The sequence below is a fragment of the Maniola hyperantus genome, chromosome 18 (genome assembly GCF_902806685.2).
Source record: "Maniola hyperantus chromosome 18, iAphHyp1.2, whole genome shotgun sequence".
Lineage (NCBI taxonomy): Eukaryota > Metazoa > Arthropoda > Insecta > Lepidoptera > Nymphalidae > Maniola > Maniola hyperantus.
In genome coordinates this window covers 11762660-11785845 of record NC_048553.1, presented here as the reverse complement: position 1 = coordinate 11785845, position 23186 = coordinate 11762660, and the positions used below count along the sequence as shown (strand labels likewise).

Sequence of the window (23186 nt, the reverse complement as noted above, 5' to 3'; positions counted from 1 at the left end):
ATAACCGCTACCTCTCTGTAAATGTCGATGTACATTATTTTCTGCCGCGTACTGTATATGGGTAGGTAGATGGGAGCGTTTTGGGATGTCCTGATATTAATACTACATGTTGTATAGTAAATAAAAAGTAATTTAATTTTAATAATAATATGTACCTATTGTATTTTAGTTAATTATTGCATTGTACTTACCTATAATATTTTGATATTTGCAATAGATGTTAGCTTTAAGGCCGGATCGCACTACAGCGGCGCGGCGCTGCGCAGCGCGGCACTAAGCGCCATGCCAGCGTCCATGTCGCACTAGAGCGGCGCTGCACTGCGCTTTGCTGCGCGTCGCAGCATAGATAACTTTGATGAGAAGTGACGCGTTGCGCAGCGCTGATGTAGTGCGGTCCGGCCTTCAAGCGTCCACTATCCAACTGTACATGATCGCAAATAAATGAATATGAAATACTTAACCACTGGCTATGTGTTGTAGTAGTAGTACCTAAGCACTGTCCATAGAAATATCAACTAGTACCAAGTTGGTGACAGTGACAGCCTAACGAGTGGCTGCAGCGGGGTGATTCTCTAAACTAAATGATAGCCACCAATCTCATTTGACATTGATTGGTTCTACATTGCTGCTTCATTGGTTGATTTTAAAATATTTCTTTTTGGAAAGCTTTAAAAACTACTTAGTTATTTTTTTTGCTATCAAGTGGATAAATAAATTGAATGGATATGATCATTATAGAAAATGCCGTCCACGTGGGTTTAGGGTGTTTAAAATCCCATGGGAATTCTTTGGTTTTTCGGAATAAAAAGTAGTCTACCTATCGTCTCCGGGATGCAAGCTATTTCTGTACCAAATTTCGTCAAAATCAATGAAACAGATGGCTCGGGAACGCCCCGCATACCCGCACAGCCTCCGCGCTATCCCGGTGCGGGGTGCCCTACAACAAATAATAATAATATCAACTATTTTCTATAGGAAGGACATTAGGGCAACTCTCTATATATCCATGCTATGGTGAAAACCGTCGAAACGCATACCGATTAAAAAAGCTAGACTAAAGTACTGTGTAACCGCGTGTGAGATAGCGCGACGTAACGATGAATAACACGACAATAAATTGCTATTGTTTAGTAGTCATTTGTATAAACCGCTCAACAATATTTGTATTAAACGTTTTTTATGTGAAAACAAGTAAATAACTAATGAGAAATACAATGGCGCCACGAATTCTCAAAGTTTGTTTTGCAACTAAAGTTGTATTCCTTGAAAAAATCTGTTACACGATAAGGGACAAAACATAGGTTAGCTGCGTCTCTGTTTATCTCATTAGTAACTTTATCTGTGCTCTCTTTTTAGTGTGAATGAGAAAGCAAACGTTCCTTTGTCTAGATTTTTTACTCCGTCTACGCGTAGAAATCAGCTGTCAGATAGATAATCTGTGGTCAAAATGTCACTTTGACACAGATCACTTTGAGGTTTAAACTATTTTTTAAATACTTAAGAGTATCTTCAATTCCACACGACATTGGCGAAGTCAATTGCGCCCGTTTCGTGCAGCCGCGCGCCATATAATAAAATTGAATTGAAATACTTAAGAGTATTTGAGTATATAAATACTCCGTTCATCTGTATAGTCCGTTCATCGTAACTTGACGCGTGATAATTGGCACCATTGTTACTTTGTTTGCTTTATTCCTTAGAAATTAGGACTTATTATTGTGTGAGTTGCAATGGTGCCAACATATTTTTACGCGTCAAGTTACGATGAACGGACAATAAATGATTTTGAAGCTTGTGCCACGCTTGTGCAAAAGCATAGAGATAGAAATTAGAATTCAAAAGCCTTTGGCCTTTGCAAACTCAAATGCAAAGCATACATCGATGAAAGTACCATATGGTACCATGGTCTGTGCAAAGCACATCACAATTCACCTTGGATGAATGATTAGGTACCTACCTTAGATGAATGATTTTAGGTACCTACCAATTCACAGTAATTGACACTTCTTGACATCGCTCGTTGACATTGACATAACCACACACATAACCAAAGAGTATTATAATATATAGGGCACATAACATAGAGGTGACTTAGAGCACAGACTACAGTGTATATAGGGAGACATAGAGCAAACATGACTGACAAGTGCCCTTTCTCAATGATTAAATAATAATTAAACTTATTTTTAATAATGAGTAACTTAACGTGTGAATTGTGATTAACATTATATTATATACTAATGATATACAAAACCTACACCTCGGCTTGTCGACATACCTGCTGTTGGAATTTTACCAATTTACTTTCACTTTTGGTAGTGGACTTCACAAAGTACATTATATTATATACTGGAAGGACTTGTGGCAGACCAATGGCTTTATTTCGCAATCCAAATCTTACATTGACTAATGCAACCAATCAATAAGCTGACCGCGACATTCCTTAGTTACTTCCTAGCTGCCACGCGACGCGAACAAAAGTAGAATAATTAGGTACCTATAGTAGGCATTCTTATTTCTGTGAACCGTGTTTGCGCGCGCCACTCTTCTATGGTTTTTTCTTCAATAATGGAATAGCAGTGTTGTAGGAGTTCTATAAAAATATTCTTCATAACATATTCTCGGATTCACAGACATCATGGGTTTGGAGAAGCGACATAGTAATGAGGTAATTACTTAAATATTTAAATTCTTGAAAAGCCAGCAACGCATTGGCGATTCTTCTGGTGTTGCAAATGTTCATAGGCGGCGATAATCACTTAACATCAAGTGCGGCTCGCTTTTTTTATTTAAAAATCTAATTTCTTCGGGACCTCTACACTATTCTCTCTCTAATATATTGATATTGTAGTTCCATATCATGGCATTGTCAAATCCATTACAACACTTTCTGACCAACAGAGTTGTTCATAGGTGCATGGAATAAATTGTCTAAAGCAAGGTTTAGATTAGCAACAAAACTTGCAGAAGTTGACTTCCGCAAGCTACTTCTGCCGTGTAAACAATCACGTCAAGCACACTCAAGTTACAAAACTTGCTGGACTTGCCGCAAGTCACAAATGTATATACATGTACAATATTGCTCATAGTGTAAACAATTCTGCAAATACTTGCGGAATAAGTTGCAAGAAGATCTTGCTAGTCTAAATCCTGCTTTCGGATGTGATTATGTCAAGCTCTGTTACAAGAATTTGGAAAACTCAAAGCACTTCTGATATAGACGCATCAGCAAAAGCTGCTTACTGCTTAGTCTATTATAAATAGTAATAATATTAATTTCTTGCCTAGTGCTACTATTTACTATCTAGATGTGTAGCCCATATACCTATAATGCAATTTTTTTTACTGTTTTATGTATCTCAAAAGGAATCTTTATATGATCACTTCGTTGTCTGTCTACCAATCTATTGTGTCTCTCAAGAAATCTTTAAAGTATTCCCTGTTGACCTGAAATCATGGCCAGGTAGGTAGGTCTAGCACAAGTAAAGGGTGATATCCGAAAACTGAAAATTTGTGGTTACATCACCAAAAAAAATTAAATTGTGGTCATGAACTAATAATTAGTATTTTCAATTTTCGAAGTAAGATAACTATATCAAGTGGGATATCATATGAAAGGCCTTCATGTGTGCATTTAAAAAAAGATTTTTATTTATGTTTATGCATCATGGTTTTTGAATTATCATGCAAAATGTCGAAAAAATATGACTGTAGTATGGAACCCTCGGTGCGTGAGTCTGACTCACACTTGGCCGGTTTTTTGGTATAAATAACTATAATTTACAGGATTCAAACTCGGAGTACCTCTACCAACCAGATATTCTTCAGAAGCTGGACTTCAGACGGAGTCCTGCTCGGTTCAGTCCTCAGATCAGCGCAGCACAGCCCGGAGAGGACTGGATGGTTGTGAGGCCACTCCAGCGAGCTGATTTTGATAAAGGCTTCCTGCAACTGCTTAGTCAGTTGACGAGCACAGGCGATATCACCAGGAAACAATTTGATGGTTAGTATTTTTTTTTAGGCTTCCGTACCTCAAAAAATCACTTTGTTGTCTGTCCGTCTGGTTGTTTGTCCGTCTGTCTGTCTGACTGTCGGTCTGTCAAGAAATCTACAGGGTACTTCCTGTTGACCTAGAATCATGAAATTTGGCAGGTAGGTAGATCTTATAGCTGACTTTAGGGGACTCTATTTATCCACATTGGCGTTGATTCAGTTCAGTTTGTTTTTCTCTAAACTAAAGGAGAAATGGCAGATCCTGACCCACCAATTTACACACAATATAATAACCACTATTATTTTATTTATTATTTATGAAAATTGTGATTTTAAACTTGCAGATGTTTTTATTAGTTTCACAATATTATAGGTAAATTGCATATAACCTAGAATCATTGTGGCTCAATCTTAGATTTAATGAAAAACCGCAAGTTCTAGAGGTGTTAAATCCTATGTTTAGTTATCACTTATCAGTGATGAAACAGCAACAAAATGCTCCATAAAGCATACATGTAAACGACTTCTATATAATAAAATGGGTTATGGTTCTATAGAAATTCTGTCATTGTCCTTTAGAGTATCTGCATCCTTTCCTTTTTAATATTGCTAAAATAGGACGGAAACCCTAAATCCATGCGGACGAAGTCGCGGGCATCATCTAGTTAATAATATAATCCTGTCTACCATAATTTGTATAAAAGGATATAAAAAAGGACATCTGACATGAAACTTTGACCTTTCAAACTAGTATAGGTGTAGTATAATGACATTTAGAACTGGTTTTGTACATGCTCAGTGTTGAGCATGTGAAATATATGTCATGTAATGCATAGTAATTACCATTTTTTAGGGTTCCGTATCTCAAAAGGAAAAACGGAACCCTTATAGGATCACTTTGTTGTCTGTCTGTCAGGAAATCGACAGGGTACTTCCCGTTGACCTAGAATTAATGAAATTTGGCAGGTAGGTGGGTCTTATAGCAGACATCTGAAATCTGAAAAATGTGAATTTGTGGTAACATCATACAAAACAAATTTAATTGTGGTCATGAACTAATAATTAGTATTTTCAATTTTCAAAGTAATATACAGGTAAAGCCCGTTCATATGATACCCCACTTGGTATAGTTATCTTACTTTGAATATTGAAAATACTAATTATTTGTTCATGTACACATTTTAATAATTTTTTTATGATGTAACCACAAATTCTCGGTTTTAAGATTTATTCCTTTATTTGTGCTATAATACCTACCAAATTTCATGATTCTAGGTCAACAGGAAGTACCTTATAGGTTTTCTTGACAGATACGACGGACAAATCCTATAAGGGTACCTTTATTCCTTTTGAGGTACGGAACCCTAAAAAATTTAAAGTAACAAACTTATATCTTGTACAATGGTACGGGACCCTGCCTTTGTGAGTCGTAATATTTGTAGAGTAGAGTTTGTAATATTATCTTGAAAACTGTATCTCAGAGTTTTCTTTGAAAGTATTTTAATATGGTAAACTAATTAAAATAAACGTTTCTAACAGCATCACTGTATTAAAATTTAAAATACCTATTTGCTAATTAGTGCATGACCAAGAATTTTTTACTTTTACATACTATTCATACCATTGACTTATATATTACTTCGTATGGACAGGGCTATTGAACAAACAAAATAGCACCGATTCAGTGGTGCTTTAGCACCAATGCAACCTCAGTGACGTTGATATTTAGTTGCTTAAAACGTACAAAAATTTGAAAGTTAGAGATGTATACGCGGGATCGAATCTCCGACCTCCCGAATAGGAGGCGGACGTCTTAACCACTAGGCTACAATGGATTTTTCAATAATGGACGTAGTGAACTATAATAGAGCGATATATATAATTTCTAAAAATGAAATTAAAACACTTATGATGTAAGTACGTATTTCGTAGGTATCACTTTTCTTATCATTTAGTCATTACATATTTTGTAATGGGTACATACTTGCTTTATAACAAACCGACAGTGAATTACGTAGATTTTTAGGGTTCCGTACCTCTAAAGGAAAAATGGAATGGATCCTATAAGGATCACTTTGTTGTCTATCTGTCTGTCGGTCTGTCAAGAAACCTATAGGGTACTTCCCGTTGACCTACATAGAATCATGAAATTTGGCAAGTAGGTAGGTCTTATAGCAGACTTATGGGGAATAATCTGAAAACCGTGAATTTGTGGTTAAATCACACAAAAAAATTTAATTGTGGCCATGAACATTAGTATTTTCAATTTTCGAAGTAAACTAACTAAGTATATCAAGTGGTGTATCATATGTAGGGCTTTACCTGAGCATTCTAAAACAGACTTTTATTTATTTTTATGCATCATAGTTTTTGAATTATCCTGCAAAATGTCGAAAAATACGACTATGGTACGGAACCCTCGGTGCGCGAGCCTGACTCGCACTTGGCCGGTTTTTTATTAGTTTATAGGTACATAATTATAGATTAATAGATACAACAAGATAAAGTTCAAATACTAAAAACCCGACGATACAACGACCTCCCTGGCGCAATGGTGAGCGCTGCGGTCCTATAAGTTCGAGGTCTCGGGTTTGATTCTCTGCAGGAGCAATTTGGGAATTTGTTCTAAATTATCTCTGGTCTTGTCGAGTGGGAAACTGGTAAGGCTTCGGCCGCGCCTAATTACCGCCCAAGCCGTTCGGACATGCAAATTGCAGGTTCCTCATGAGGTCTTTTTTCAACTATATTTAAAATACACATAATTCTGACTCCCCAAATCTCCGACTCGGACTCCCTCGACTCCTCTTCCCTCCCTCGTTCATGCAGACGTCGTCTGCCTTTTTTTCACCTGGCAACGACACGGACAAATTTTGCCGAAAATGCGCCAACCCTAAGAGCACTCACCTTGCTCAGCACCACAGATATGTCCAGATATGCAACTTGCGTGGCCCCCTCAGTCCCTCTCGCTCAAGCAGAGGTACTTACTTGTGAAATGTTATTCCGTCTATTTTACGTTCGCTTCGGCTATTGTAGCCTAGTATACTGCAACCCACCATTTCACAATAACTTCAAAAACAAAAAACAACAAAACAAATTAATTATTTCTATAAAATACTTGTGTCAACATAACCTCACTTCGCGTTGTTTGCCAACGTCTCACGTAAAAATACGTTTTGGCATACAAAAAAAAGTGGCCACGGTGATAAGGACAAAACATAATCATTTTGTCACGTTCTAATAAGAGCTTAAATGCATTTAGCTATCTCGCTCTAACAGTAAGTGTCACAATAGGACTACTTCTAATAGTCCTTGTTCTGAGCTCAGCACAAACTATTAGATGTTTTTTACAAAACCTTGTATTTGAATAAAAAAGTCAATAAGTCGTAGATAGAATAATAGTTAGATTTAAGTACCTACTGTGTAACCGCGTATGAGATAGCGATAGCACGACGTAACGATGAATAACACGACAATTATTACCATTGTTTAGTAGTCAATATTTGTATTAACTGATCAACAATATTTGTATTAAACGTTTTTTATGTGAAAACAAGTAAATAACTCATGAGAAATACAATTACGCCAGGAATAGGCTACTTGACTCATATCTAATTTCGTCCAATAAATGATTATTTATTATAGTATTTTGCTTAAGACAACGAAATATATCAATAACAATTATTAAAAACGCAGGATGGATATATAAATCCAATTTAAAAAAATACAGTTTTTATTTTTATTTGAAACGCAGAAAACGCTGTCAGCCATGATGTGACGTCATTAAATATGTAAACAAAGAAATGTCATCCCGATGTGACGCGGGGACTAACGTAGTATCCATATATATAAAATTTAGACTCGTGACTAACTTATATATCAACGCACAGCCTAAACATCTAAACAGCTGATCCTAGATACATGAAATTTGGTGGGTGTGTTCTTTGTAAGTAAAGAGAAGGTATCCACTAGGAAAGGATTTTTTGAAATTCCACCTCTGAGTGGGTTAAATGGAGGTTTGAAATTTATGAAGTCCACGCGGGCGAAGTCACGAGCATAAGCTAGTTTTTATATATTTCTAAAAACTCATAGTAAACGTAAAAAAATATCGTTTTCTCTTTATAAATTGAATAAGTTATTAAGCAAGACTTACAACAAAGTGATCTTTGCAAAAATAAATTTGGGTTGAAGTCGTTAGTCATATAGGATCCCTTTAAGCAAGTCTTCGCGTGTTACGTATATTTATTTCACTGGGCACTCTAATCCACAACTTTCCTGTGGTCTTTATCGATGCGTTTTTTACATTCTCGGATGATACAATAACGATAATTACTATATTTTTCATGTAAACTAGTATAATAGAAGTCATGTTTATTAACTTTGGGAGGTTATGCTGTTGTTTACAAATGCATGACGTCAGAGCACAGATAATCTATCGGCCAAACATGGCCGACAGTGTTTTCACCTGTCTAAGAAAAATATATTTTTAAATTAAAGTTTTATGGTTTTTAGGGCGCAATAAAATATAGTGTTAATTTTTTTGATATAATAGGACAAATATTAACCATTTAAGACCAACTTTAAAAAAGTTTCAAGTAGCCTATTCTCAAAGTTTGTTTTGTAACTTCTTGTATGTATTCTTGAAAAAACCCAGTTACACGATAAGGGACAAAAAATAGGTTAGCTGCGTCTCTGTTTATCACATTAGTAACTTTATCTGTGCTCTCTTTTTAGTGCGAATGAGAAAGCAAACGTTCCTGCATCTACCTTTATTACTCTATCTACGCAATAAGTCAACATTTTTTTTTAATTTCAGAGCGCTTCACGCAAATGAAGGCTTCGGGCGGATATTACGTCACAGTGATAGAAGACAAGCGCATTGCTAAGATCATCGGCGCGGCCACGCTCACCATCGAACAGAAGTTCATACACAACTGCTCCGTGGTAAGTTACATCTAGATCTTATATCGAATGTGATAGAAGACAAGCGCATTGCTAAGATCATCGGCGCGGCCACGCTCACCATCGAACAGAAGTTCATACACAACTGCTCCGTGGTAAGTTACATCTAGATCTTATATCGAATGTGATAGAAGACAAGCGCATTGCTAAGATCATCGGCGCGGCCACGCTCACCATCGAACAGAAGTTCATACACAACTGCTCCGTGGTAAGTTACATCTAGATCTTATATCGAATGTGATAGAAGACAAGCGCATTGCTAAGATCATCGGCGCGGCCACGCTCACCATCGAACAGAAGTTCATACACAACTGCTCCGTGGTAAGTTACATCTAGATCTTATATCGAATGTGATAGAAGACAAGCGCATTGCTAAGATCATCGGCGCGGCCACGCTCACCATCGAACAGAAGTTCATACACAACTGCTCCGTGGTAAGTTACATCTAGATCTTATATCGAATGTGATAGAAGACAAGCGCATTGCTAAGATCATCGGCGCGGCCACGCTCACCATCGAACAGAAGTTCATACACAACTGCTCCGTGGTAAGTTACATCTAGATCTTATATCGAATGTGATAGAAGACAAGCGCATTGCTAAGATCATCGGCGCGGCCACGCTCACCATCGAACAGAAGTTCATACACAACTGCTCCGTGGTAAGTTACATCTAGATCTTATATCGAATGTGATAGAAGACAAGCGCATTGCTAAGATCATCGGCGCGGCCACGCTCACCATCGAACAGAAGTTCATACACAACTGCTCCGTGGTAAGTTACATCTAGATCTTATATCGAATGTGATAGAAGACAAGCGCATTGCTAAGATCATCGGCGCGGCCACGCTCACCATCGAACAGAAGTTCATACACAACTGCTCCGTGGTAAGTTACATCTAGATCTTATATCGAATGTGATAGAAGACAAGCGCATTGCTAAGATCATCGGCGCGGCCACGCTCACCATCGAACAGAAGTTCATACACAACTGCTCCGTGGTAAGTTACATCTAGATCTTATATCGAATGTGATAGAAGACAAGCGCATTGCTAAGATCATCGGCGCGGCCACGCTCACCATCGAACAGAAGTTCATACACAACTGCTCCGTGGTAAGTTACATCTAGATCTTATATCGAATGTGATAGAAGACAAGCGCATTGCTAAGATCATCGGCGCGGCCACGCTCACCATCGAACAGAAGTTCATACACAACTGCTCCGTGGTAAGTTACATCTAGATCTTATATCGAATGTGATAGAAGACAAGCGCATTGCTAAGATCATCGGCGCGGCCACGCTCACCATCGAACAGAAGTTCATACACAACTGCTCCGTGGTAAGTTACATCTAGATCTTATATCGAATGTGATAGAAGACAAGCGCATTGCTAAGATCATCGGCGCGGCCACGCTCACCATCGAACAGAAGTTCATACACAACTGCTCCGTGGTAAGTTACATCTAGATCTTATATCGAATGTGATAGAAGACAAGCGCATTGCTAAGATCATCGGCGCGGCCACGCTCACCATCGAACAGAAGTTCATACACAACTGCTCCGTGGTAAGTTACATCTAGATCTTATATCGAATGTGATAGAAGACAAGCGCATTGCTAAGATCATCGGCGCGGCCACGCTCACCATCGAACAGAAGTTCATACACAACTGCTCCTTGGTAAGTTACATCTAGATCTTATATCGAATGTGATAGAAGACAAGCGCATTGCTAAGATCATCGGCGCGGCCACGCTCACCATCGAACAGAAGTTCATACACAACTGCTCCGTGGTAAGTTACATCTAGATCTTATATCGAATGTGATAGAAGACAAGCGCATTGCTAAGATCATCGGCGCGGCCACGCTCACCATCGAACAGAAGTTCATACACAACTGCTCCGTGGTAAGTTACATCTAGATCTTATATCGAATGTGATAGAAGACAAGCGCATTGCTAAGATCATCGGCGCGGCCACGCTCACCATCGAACAGAAGTTCATACACAACTGCTCCGTGGTAAGTTACATCTAGATCTTATATCGAATGTGATAGAAGACAAGCGCATTGCTAAGATCATCGGCGCGGCCACGCTCACCATCGAACAGAAGTTCATACACAACTGCTCCGTGGTAAGTTACATCTAGATCTTATATCGAATGTGATAGAAGACAAGCGCATTGCTAAGATCATCGCCGCGGCCACGCTCACCATCGAACAGAAGTTCATACACAACTGCTCCGTGGTAAGTTACATCTAGATCTTATATCGAATGTGATAGAAGACAAGCGCATTGCTAAGATCATCGGCGCGGCCACGCTCACCATCGAACAGAAGTTCATACACAACTGCTCCGTGGTAAGTTACATCTAGATCTTATATCGAATGTGATAGAAGACAAGCGCATTGCTAAGATCATCGGCGCGGCCACGCTCACCATCGAACAGAAGTTCATACACAACTGCTCCGTGGTAAGTTACATCTAGATCTTATATCGAATGTGATAGAAGACAAGCGCATTGCTAAGATCATCGGCGCGGCCACGCTCACCATCGAACAGAAGTTCATACACAACTGCTCCGTGGTAAGTTACATCTAGATCTTATATCGAATGTGATAGAAGACAAGCGCATTGCTAAGATCATCGGCGCGGCCACGCTCACCATCGAACAGAAGTTCATACACAACTGCTCCGTGGTAAGTTACATCTAGATCTTATATCGAATGTGATAGAAGACAAGCGCATTGCTAAGATCATCGGCGCGGCCACGCTCACCATCGAACAGAAGTTCATACACAACTGCTCCGTGGTAAGTTACATCTAGATCTTATATCGAATGTGATAGAAGACAAGCGCATTGCTAAGATCATCGGCGCGGCCACGCTCACCATCGAACAGAAGTTCATACACAACTGCTCCGTGGTAAGTTACATCTAGATCTTATATCGAATGTGATAGAAGACAAGCGCATTGCTAAGATCATCGGCGCGGCCACGCTCACCATCGAACAGAAGTTCATACACAACTGCTCCGTGGTAAGTTACATCTAGATCTTATATCGAATGTGATAGAAGACAAGCGCATTGCTAAGATCATCGGCGCGGCCACGCTCACCATCGAACAGAAGTTCATACACAACTGCTCCGTGGTAAGTTACATCTAGATCTTATATCGAATGTGATAGAAGACAAGCGCATTGCTAAGATCATCGGCGCGGCCACGCTCACCATCGAACAGAAGTTCATACACAACTGCTCCGTGGTAAGTTACATCTAGATCTTATATCGAATGTGATAGAAGACAAGCGCATTGCTAAGATCATCGGCGCGGCCACGCTCACCATCGAACAGAAGTTCATACACAACTGCTCCGTGGTAAGTTACATCTAGATCTTATATCGAATGTGATAGAAGACAAGCGCATTGCTAAGATCATCGGCGCGGCCACGCTCACCATCGAACAGAAGTTCATACACAACTGCTCCGTGGTAAGTTACATGTACATCTTATATCGAATATGGTAGAAGACAAGCAGATTTCATTTTTTTTAATCCATAGACTAGTGTAGTGCTTGATTAGACTTGCTGGCAAGTGATGATGAAGCCTAAGATGGAGCGCGCTTGCCTAGAAGATGCATATTCACTTTTGACTTGAAGATACCCATATTAAAATTGGAGGGGAAACCTGATGTAAAGAAGGGCATTTCATATCCTAGCGGTTAGAGTTAGAGAAACGAGGAGGCAAATCGCTTCGTATGTGTCCGTGGATTTCGACTGCGTACGGATGCAGACCTTGGCGATGCCTTTCGGATTGAATATTACAAAGATTTTTTTAAATTCATTATAGGCAAACGCTTGACCACAATCACACCTGATGTAAAGTGATGATGCGGCCTAAGATGGGACGCGTTTACCTAGAAGATGCCTATTCACTCTTGTTTTAAAGATACCCGGGTTGTAATTGGTAGGAAACACATATCGCGGAAGAGTATTCTAAACCTTAGCCATGCGTATGAGGAATGATGACGCAAAACGTTTCGTGCGTGTAGATGGAATGTCGACGACATAAGGATGGAAACTCGCCCGACGTCTTGCGGTTCGGTGGTAAAATGGTGAAGGGGGGACAAGATGGAAAAGTTCCTACGCACATTCTCCGAAATAAATCCTACAAAACACCGATAGGCCGGCAACCTTGCGGCGGTGATCGAGACTTTTGAAGTTTTGCCAGATTTTTGAGTGCGAAAATGTAATTTGGTTAAAATTATATTGTTGTATTTTTCAGCGAGGCCGCCTTGAAGACGTTGTCGTGAACGATACGTATAGAGGGAAACAATTGGGAAAATTGTGAGTCGCATTTTTTATTACATAGAACATAACTGACCACGCCGGAAATAAAGCAATTTACGGCCCAGCGATATTGAATAGCCTAGTGGTTAAGACGTCCGCCTTCTAATCGGAGGTCGGGGGTTCTATCCAGCGCATGCAGCTCTAACTTTTCGGAGTTATGTGCGTTTTAAGTAATTGCTTGCTTTAACGCTGAAGGAAAACATCGTGAGAAAAATGCATGCCTGAGAGTTCTCCATAATATTTTCAAAGGCGTGTGAAGTCTACCAATCCGCACATGGCCAGCGTGGTAGACTATGGCCAAACTCTTCTCACTCTGAGAGGAGACCCGTGCTCTGTAGTGAGCCGGCAATGGGTTGATCATGATGATGATGATGAATATTGAATACGTTCGTCCGTCCGTCCGTCTGTCAGCGGGCTGTATCTCGTGAACTGTAACAGCTAGAGAGTTGAAATTTTCAGAGTTGTATTTCTATTGCCGCTACAACAACAAATAATAAGTATTTCAATATGGCCGCAATAAAAGTATTATTTCTTTTACAATGGTACGGAACCTTTCGTGTGTGACTCCGACTCGCGCTTGACCGGGTTTTTCGTTTTATTCCAGGATCGTGGTGACAGTGTCACTATTGGCGCAGGCGCTAGGATGCTACAAGATGTCTCTGGACTGCAAGGACCACCTCGTGAAGTTCTACAACAGTCTCGGCTACAAACTTGAGCCTGGCAACTCTAACGCCATGAACATGCGGTCAGTGTAACCATCATCAACCCATCCTGAGTGGAGACCCGTGCTCAGTAGTGGGAATGAGCACGGGTCTCCACTCTTCTCTCAGAATGAGAAGGCCGGCAACGCATCAGCGGTTCCTCTGGTGCTGCAAATGTTCATGGGCGGCGGTAATCACTTAACATCAGGTGACCCGCCTGCTCGTTTGCTCGCTATCTCTATTTAAAAAAAAAGTATTTGGCCCGTGGGATTTTGTCCTAACCTGGGATGCAAGCTGTAGCGTGCAGGTCATAGAGGCAGAAATGCACTGCTTACCCCAGTTGTAAAGCCCAATGCATATTGTTCATTATGACCTGCCAGTAAACAGGCTCCTACCTAACTAATTAATGCCTACCCTGGCTTCAAACCCTGTGCACGCCACTGGATGCAAGTTATCTCTGTACCAAATTTCGTCGAAATTCGTTGAACGGATGGGCTGTGAAAATCTAGCTGACAGACAAACAGACGTACTTTCGCATTCATAATATTAGTACATACTAGTTTATTCTCGCGACTTCGCAAGCGTGGACTGCACAAATTTCAAACTCTTATTTTGTCCCTTAGGGGTTGATTTTCCAAACATGCTTATCGGACGTCTACGCCATAATAGCTATCTGCATGGCAAATTTCACCATAATCCGTCCAGTAGTTTGAGTTGTCCGTTGATAAATCTAGTACGCTGTGATAGCCTAGTGGTTAGGACGTCCGCCTTCTAATCGGAGGTCGGGGGTTCGACGCCGGGCACGCACCTCTAACTTTTCGGAGTTATGTGCGTTTTAATGAATTAAATATCACTTGCTTTAACAGTGAAGGAAAACATCTTGAGGAAACCTGCATGCCTGAGAGTTCTCCATAATGTTCTCACTCTGAGAGGAGACCCGTGCTCTGTAGTGAGCCGGTGATGGTTGATAAATCAGTCATTCAGTCAGTCAGCTTTTCCTTTTATATACTACTAGCTTATGCTCGCGACTTCGTCCGCGTGGACTACACAAATTCCAAAACCCTATTTCACCCCCTTAGGAGTTGAATTTTCAAAAATCCTTTCTTAGCGGATGCCTACGTCATAATAGCTATCTGCATGCCAAATTTCAGCCCGATCCGTCCAGTAGTTTGAGCTGTGCGTTGATAGATCAGTCAGTCAGTCAGTCAGTCATTCAGTCAGTCAGTCAGTCAGTCACCTTTTCCTTTTATATATATAGATATAGATTATATTAGTATATGGAGTACGGTTTTGTTTTAGTTTCGAGGAGCCATCCTGACAATTAGCCGCTGGGGCATCCGACCTGCGCTCCAAACTGTAAGTACACCACCGGCGGCGTCGCGGCGGCCATCACCACCACCACCACCACCACCACCACCACCACACACCATCCCCAACATTATGTGATCAGTCATCATCCTGTATATAGTCCGCCACAGGTCGAGGTGGCTACCGGCGGGGTGATTACGAATCTCGCGACAGGCGTAAAGGTATGATTCCGAACCACGCTGCACGCAGCAGTGCTGCCGCAACAGTGCTGTCGCGGCACTACTGGTCCCCATACAATCTCTATAAGCTTATATGACATTACATTCCGACCTAGGCAGCAATGTTCCGCTACATTGCTGCCGCGACATTGCTGCCTAGCTCGCAATGTAATCTCATATAAGCTTATAGAGATTGTATGGGGACCAGTAGAGTCGCGACAGCCCTGTTGCGGCAGCACTGCTGCGTGCAGCGTGGTTCGGAATCATACCTTTAATCTCGCGATCATTGCTGTCAAACGTCCGGCTAGAGAGAGACAGCAATAGCCACAAAGCAAAATAAGAAGAAGAGAGACGGCAAATGAACTGTCGCAATGCTACTGCTGTCGCGTTGCTGTCGCTACGGCAACGTTTTGCGTAATCACACCGCGGGGTATGAGGCGGGGAGACGCCCCGCACTTTAGCCGCGCTCGCCCGCACCGGGTAACGCGGTGTGCGGGGCGTTGCCATCTCGACCTGTCGCGTGCTATAACCATACGTTTCAGATAACAATAGGACTGTTTTTGACGTTTCTAAATATACAGGATGTAACCAGAACGCTGGCAAAAACGAAGGCAGGTGATAGTACTGATGATTACTGAAAAAACACAAAAAAACCTATAATTTTGTAAAAGTTTACAATGTATTGCAAATAAAACATCTGACTGACGCTAGAGGTCAACGAAACTAGAAGGTGACTGATTGACAGACTGGTCTATCAACGTACGCCTCAAACTACCAAACCACGCGTATTAGCAATTTGCGAGACTCAACGTTCTTATCAAAACCTTCTTATCATTATCTGAAACGCATTTTCATCATTCCATCGAAAATCGAAATAGTGCTTTATGTAAAAATATGTGTATAGTCTGTAGAAAATGATTTCTCACGCGCCATTTTAACTCTATGGGTCAACTGTCATGTCAAAAGTACTGTAGGGCGATTGTCTAAAACCTGCATCAATCATTATTACAATCTCAATTGTTCTGATTGGCTGAATTTGTGCGATTCTTGTTGCAACAATGCATTGTGGCCAATAGTGAGCGAGCATATACCAATCAGAGATGATTGCGATCGTGATATTGTAGCTGTCAAACAACCGCGGTAGGGCGACGGTTCACCTTTAAAATACAATGCGACAAAGCTCTCTTGGCACTTGAATGACATTGACAGGGGGGCGCTGTTGGAGAACAAAGGCTTAGAATATTCAAAAAAGAACAAAGAACGTTAGTTCCGATTTTCGCCACGCGCCAAGATAGCCTTGTCGCACTGTAAGCACTAAAATCGTACTTTTGACATGAAATTTGACACAAAGTTAAAATGGCTCGTGAGAAGTCATTTTTACAGACTATACCTATAATACCATTGTATGTTGGTTTGTTGTGATACCGCTTGGTAGTCGTGTCGGTACAGTTAGCAGGGTCGATTGGTTTATCCATCAAACACTGCGTTTTACATAATATAAACTCTTAAATTTTTTTTTATATTAGTTGTAGAGTATATTATCTAATTTAATTGAACCAGTTGTTTATAATTCTAGCCCTAGCATTAAACTCAGATTATATCTAATCTCTTAGTTTCTTACGGCCGAAATTAGTACCTAATATGTGTTTTCTCTGTTCTGTATATTACGTCGATAAGTTACTTAGCAACGTTGTTATTTATAAAATTAAAACATTGGGGCCGATTCTCTTAGACACAATCTCTTAACTAAACTAAAATGACATATCTAAATCTATTGCTATCCCTGTCATAATGTTTCTTGCGGAAAAGGATAGCACTAGATTTAGATCTGTTAGTTTAGAGATTGTGTACAAGAGAATCGGCCCCATTGTTTTAACAAAAATGTATAACGCGTTAAATTTAACTCCTCACGCGCCATTTTAACTTTGTGTCAAATTGTATGTCAAAAGTACGATTTTAGTCCCCATTTTAAAATGTGAACCGTACTTTTGACATGACAGTTGACCCATAGAGTTAAAATGGCGCGTGAGGAGTCATTTTGTACAGCGTGACACTTCACAAGATGGCGGCGGTAGTTCCGATTTCCACGTGGCGAATATCGGAACTAATCCGATTTGCGTAACGGCCACGCGCCAAAAGAGCTTTGTCGCACTGTAGAAACTTATCGATTTATTGATTAATTATTATTAATTTTGGCCATAATTACAGTTTATAAAAAATAATCCGACGAATTCAGAATTCCTCCTCCTTTTTTGAAGTCGGTTAAAAATGTAATAATCCCAAGGGACTGATGCTAGGGCATTATTAAATTAGATCAACTGTAAAATTTTGTATTTGATGGGGTAATCAATTGATTTGGATTCCCAGCACATAAGTGTGTGTTTAGTTTATAAGATTATGATTTTACATTTTATAATACAGGGCTGTAGACAGGTAGGAATCGGGGGGGTTATAACCCCTCTCTTTACGTTCTCTGTGATTGGAGTTTTTTTTTTATGTAGTTTTAAAATGAAAACGTTACATTTTATCAAAATTCCTTTTAAAATAATGTCTGAGCTGTTAAATTTCTTTATTTTTCCTGTGTCGATATAACCCCTTGATTTTATAACTGCCTGATTGCAGCCTAGTACTTATTGCCATGTTTATTTTGCTGTTTATTTTGTACTTATACCTAAAAAGTTTTCTAATGCTTTTATAATATATCCGTGAATAAATTAGCTTAATACAAAGTACTTAATAGATTCTAAAAAGCTAAGCTGCATTCTGTGTTACTAACATTTTATTGAATAAAATATTTTTGCTTGAATGTTTTGTTTCATTTAACATTTGTTTGCACACGTATAGTTGGTGTCCGCTAAATACCGTGACCTTAAACCTGCGCAGTGTGTGATTTATTGATAGTGCCGCCGCGTTATATTTCTCGAGTCAACCTTTCGCTTGCCGTGCTGTAGAAAAATACCAATTATTGTATTTTAATCTCAAAATGTATGCAATATTATACTTATATTTAAAATAATTGCTTTTTACAGATTTATTTCAACCTCGGAGTAAAGTTGGATTGAACTTGATAAGGCCCGATTTATCAAATTAGCCAAATTGTACATTTTGCACTATTGTGATTACCAGTGACTGTGATTTTTAAATTTAACGTTGTGCGTATATTTCTGTAGGTATTTATGATGCTACTTACCAGTAATATAAACCTGTGTTTTTATTAATAAATATTTAAAACAAATCTGTTCAATTTTTTAATGTTATTCGATCGATTTTTGACTAGCTCATGCTCGCACTTCGTCCGCACGGATTTACTATTGCTAAATATACCGTTGAAACTTTGATTTTCTGGGATAGAAATATCTCTATGATACAAGCTATCTCAGTAGCCTGTGACCTGTGTGCAAATCAGATCAGTTTAGTTAAGACTGGATCAGCCCGATCAGCGATTGCGTTGTAAAAAAGACATACACTTTCACAATTATTATTTAAGTATGGATTTACTATTTTTATATGTACTACTTTTACACCAGTATTTTCGTTTAAAATGCGGCTAAACTATTTTGGATCCTCTGATATTACTAACAGGGAAAAGGAAAACAAAATGGCAGTTACTGAAAATTATATATAATTTAATAATAAATTTTCATAAGCATTGGAAATGTATAATTTAAATAATAATATCTTCAATTATGTATTTGTTAATTAGAATAAAGACGAGTGCATAGTCGAAAGTCATCACATGTCTTGCAATCGATATGCTTCCTTAAAGAGCAAGACCCCAGTGTCGCCAGACGTTACTTATTTTCTGAGAAACAAAATGTGCCACATAGAGTAGTGCTAGTGTGTGTATTAACGTACGCATATCTGCTAGCTTGTGGCGTGGGCCAATTTACAGGTATCAGCTACTGAAAGTACCTATTCAGAAAATTTACAAACTTTTTTTTAAATAGAGATAGCGAGCAACGAGCAGGCGGGTCACCTGATGTTAAGTGATTACCGCCGCCCATGAACATTTGCAGCACCAGAGAAACCACCGATGCGTTGCCGGCCTTTTAGGAATTTGTTGGTCCGCCCCTTGAATAACCCCATGTTGTAATCTAGTGGGAACACCGCCGACGGGAGTTGGTTCCACAGTTTGCATGTGTGTGGAAAAAAGGATCTGGCACAACGGGTGGTCGAAGTGCTCCAGAAACCCAGGTGGTGAGGGTGGAATTGCTTGCGGTGGCGTGCGGTGCGGTTTCTTAAAGTCTGACTGCTGATTTTCATGTATGCTTTACAGAATATTCTTAATAATTAATATTCAATACTGCCTGACACTTCCTGACAGTGGTAATTTTCGCCAGATGCTAAGCTCACAAAAAATAACATAGTTAATCTTACTCACAGTCTGAGTCGTAATTTTTATATTATGATACTCAAATTCAATTTTTTTTTCAAATCCTTATTGCGAATAAGGGTAAACAGTGGAGATGTTACAAAAACAAAAAGGTACAGCCAAATTCTGCCTATCAGCATGCAATATGTTATGATATACCTAACAACGTGAACATAGTCTTGATAAAATTAGTCACATTAAATACTTAGTCACAAAAATACTCAGGAAGTATAGTTACATAAAAATCAGTACTCAGACATTAAGAAAAGTGAGTAATGTTTTTACGTGCCTTTAGCAGTACTTTAATCCCACACATTTTTGTCTCTCAGAAACTAAGAAACGTCTGGCGGCAGTGAGACCTTAGACCATTACATTATGTGCCGCAGGGCCACGGGCTTAACGACAGCAGAGGAGCGACAAGCGGTAAAAACAAATGAGTATACATTATAATTTTGCAATGCCCTGACTCATGTTGTAATAATATATATTTTATGATGTAAGACATGAATGTAAATAAATAAAGAATACATTATTACAGTCTATTTTTTCTTAGCTGACAAACAGATTTTTTCGGAGAAATGAGTAAGTTTCACGCTCTGTTGTTTGTTACAGTTTTATTGTAGCTTATTCTGTTAAACACAATCTCTAAATTGACAGATCTATACCTAAACTTATGCCGAGTTGTTCGAACAAATTCGAAAATTTAATCGGAGATCTAATTTTATCACGAGATTCATGAATAAATTAGTTTAATCTCCACTTATATTTTTAAATTTGTTAGTATCATAATTAGTAATAAATAATTATTAATAATTCTAGCTAATGCCTGGACCACCTGAATATTATACACTTAAGTGCTGCACAGGTCAATTTTAAAAATTCATATAATCCGCTTATAAATCAGGTAGTAGTGTAGTTTTTGTTAGGATGTCGACCAAATACATAAAGAAAATTATTTTATTTGTATTAAAAACGAATAATATTTATGAAAAGAATTTGTATTAAAAACAACAAAATAAATGCAAATCTACTGCCCTGCATTAAAAATATTACCTATTAAATAATTTCCTAACACGATTGAATTCAATGCAGACCTACAGCGAAAATATAATACAATTAACTTCATCTTTACCAAAAGCTCTGATTTAGATAAAAGTTAGTAAATAAAAAAGATTGTTATATAAATGACTAAACCATGATAAATTATATAATTTTTCACTTTTAATATAAACCCCCCTAAAATTATTTCTGAATACGTCCCTGGATAAATTCGCCATTTTGGGATTGTCCCGGTTAAGCTACACAGTAAATATGCAAATAGCTCATAGGAAGTGAGTTTGGGAATGTTGTAAGAGAGATTAAAATGTATAATGTATTTATCACATAAAACTAGGTAGGTATAGTTCACGACAGGTCGACATGACAATCGGAGTATGAGGCACCCCACACACCCACACTGTCCCGCACCGGGTTAGCGCGTAGGCTGTGTGTGGGTATGGGGGGCGTCCCCACACCGAATGGTATGTCGACCTGTCGCGAACTATAAAATATATTAATAATAAAAAATGTTTTAATTTTGACGTATACCTATACCTACATAATACAATGTTTTATCATTGATAAATTTTTTTTCGTACGCAAAGATACTAAATAAAATACAACTAAACTAAACTATATTAATAGGAGTAAATTACCAAATAAGAGTAAAGTCACACTATGTGTTGCGTTAGCGGTGCCGCTGCGTCATTCTACATAGAAATCGCTGTGCCATGCCCTAGGCTTTTCGAAAAAATATCGATATTATTTGTTCCATATAGGTATCGATATTTTTGAGCGATATTTAATTTTTTGATATATCAATGTATCGATATAAATTTCCAACTATCGAAAAGATAAAACGATATTCTTTTAGACCGTCAAACAAAAATAACTTAGGTTTTTATTTACGTTTTCAATTTTAATTTTTTTTTTCATGCAAAATATCGATGCTCGATCGGATTAGGCTCAAAAAGGCTAGAACCCAGAGTCGTTAAAAGAAAACTATTGCGATTATTGTCCCTTTAAAATTATTATTTTCAATGTACTGCGACTTTCTACTAAAAAAATTAGTAATTGTACGGATATATCAATATTTTTTTGAGAAAATTTTAATATCTATAGATTTGGATATATTATATTGATATTTTTTGGCGCTTCCGAGTTCCAACATCTCCACCATGCCCCACGCGTTACGACGTCGAGCGGCGCCGCATCGCACGCGCAATGATCTTCGGACCAGAGAGTGGGGAGTGGTATACCCAATACTCAAAATCAGCCCTAACAAAAAAAAACAATTTATTAATCTAATATCAAATACAAATTCTAATACACACACTACATGACATTTTGGTCCAATTATCTAATATTTTGCATATTTTTTGTCATTTTATTCACATTAGATCATACAATGTGATAAATACATTACATAGCCTAATGGACTCGTATGATAAGATTCGAGTTTGAACTAAATTTTCTAAATAAGTCTTATGACAAATCTATAGGAATGCGCGAAAAATTTTGGGTTCGACCAGATTCGGTCAAAAACCCAGTTTGGTTTCGACGAGTTTCGGTCAAAAAAAGCCAGTTTCGGTTTCGACGAGTTATAATATTATATTTTGTGGTATAATACATGTTAAAAAAGTTCCGGCTTCGTTTCGACAGAAACTAGAACAGAGGCCGAAATTCGGTTAAGGGTTTTGGCCAAAAACGAATTTCGGTCAAAAATCTAGTTTCGGTCGATATCTAATTTTAATATAAGTATTATTATGTATGTCACTTTGTAGCGCAATATCGTTAGATTTGTCCCTAAACAAGTGTAAGTGTATCCACTAAAGCGGAGCGGAGCGGAGTGTTTTGAGCAGACCAATGAGAATACTGATAGACATTGGCGATTCTGATGTCTTTCTAAACTGAACTAAATTGTATCTACATCTTTTTCGTATTGATATTGCTAAAAAAAGACGAAAAATGAATTTTAAATTAACAACTTTTTAATACGGTATTTGCCTATATCAAAAATCAATTATTTCTCAGTGATTATTAAATAGAGGGTCTTCCAAAAAACGTAAAGTATACGCCCTTTGTTAGTTTTAAGTGTACCTAATAACTATTTTAAATTTTTGATTAAACTAAAAAAGTACGTCAAATCATTGTGACGTCACATGCTAGTATTTCATAGAAACTTGCATACTAAGCGCGTGTTTTGACGCTTTATAAAAAGACACTGATGTCAAATCAGTGTCTTTTTATAAAG

At 38.6% G+C, this 23186-nt stretch overlaps 1 protein-coding gene across 2 annotated transcripts; it reads left to right on the top strand.

The window, feature by feature from the left end:
* Positions 1 to 2417: 2417 nt before the first annotated feature.
* Gnpnat (glucosamine 6-phosphate N-acetyltransferase) lies at positions 2418 to 18829 on the top strand. 2 transcript variants are annotated; one of them, XM_034978133.2, is made up of 7 exons: positions 2418 to 2668; positions 3787 to 4003; positions 8807 to 8934; positions 13231 to 13292; positions 13900 to 14040; positions 15296 to 15352; positions 18552 to 18829. In XM_034978133.2, the coding sequence occupies exons 1-6, from the start codon at positions 2639 to 2641 to the stop codon at positions 15312 to 15314; spliced, it is 597 nt and encodes a 198-aa protein (XP_034834024.1). In that variant the 5' UTR covers positions 2418 to 2638; the 3' UTR covers positions 15315 to 15352; positions 18552 to 18829. The 2 variants fall into 2 exon arrangements, with proteins under 2 accessions (XP_034834024.1, XP_034834023.1); XM_034978132.2 differs by lacking the exon at positions 18552 to 18829 and having other exon boundaries at positions 15296 to 18328.
* Positions 18830 to 23186: the final 4357 nt, after the last annotated feature.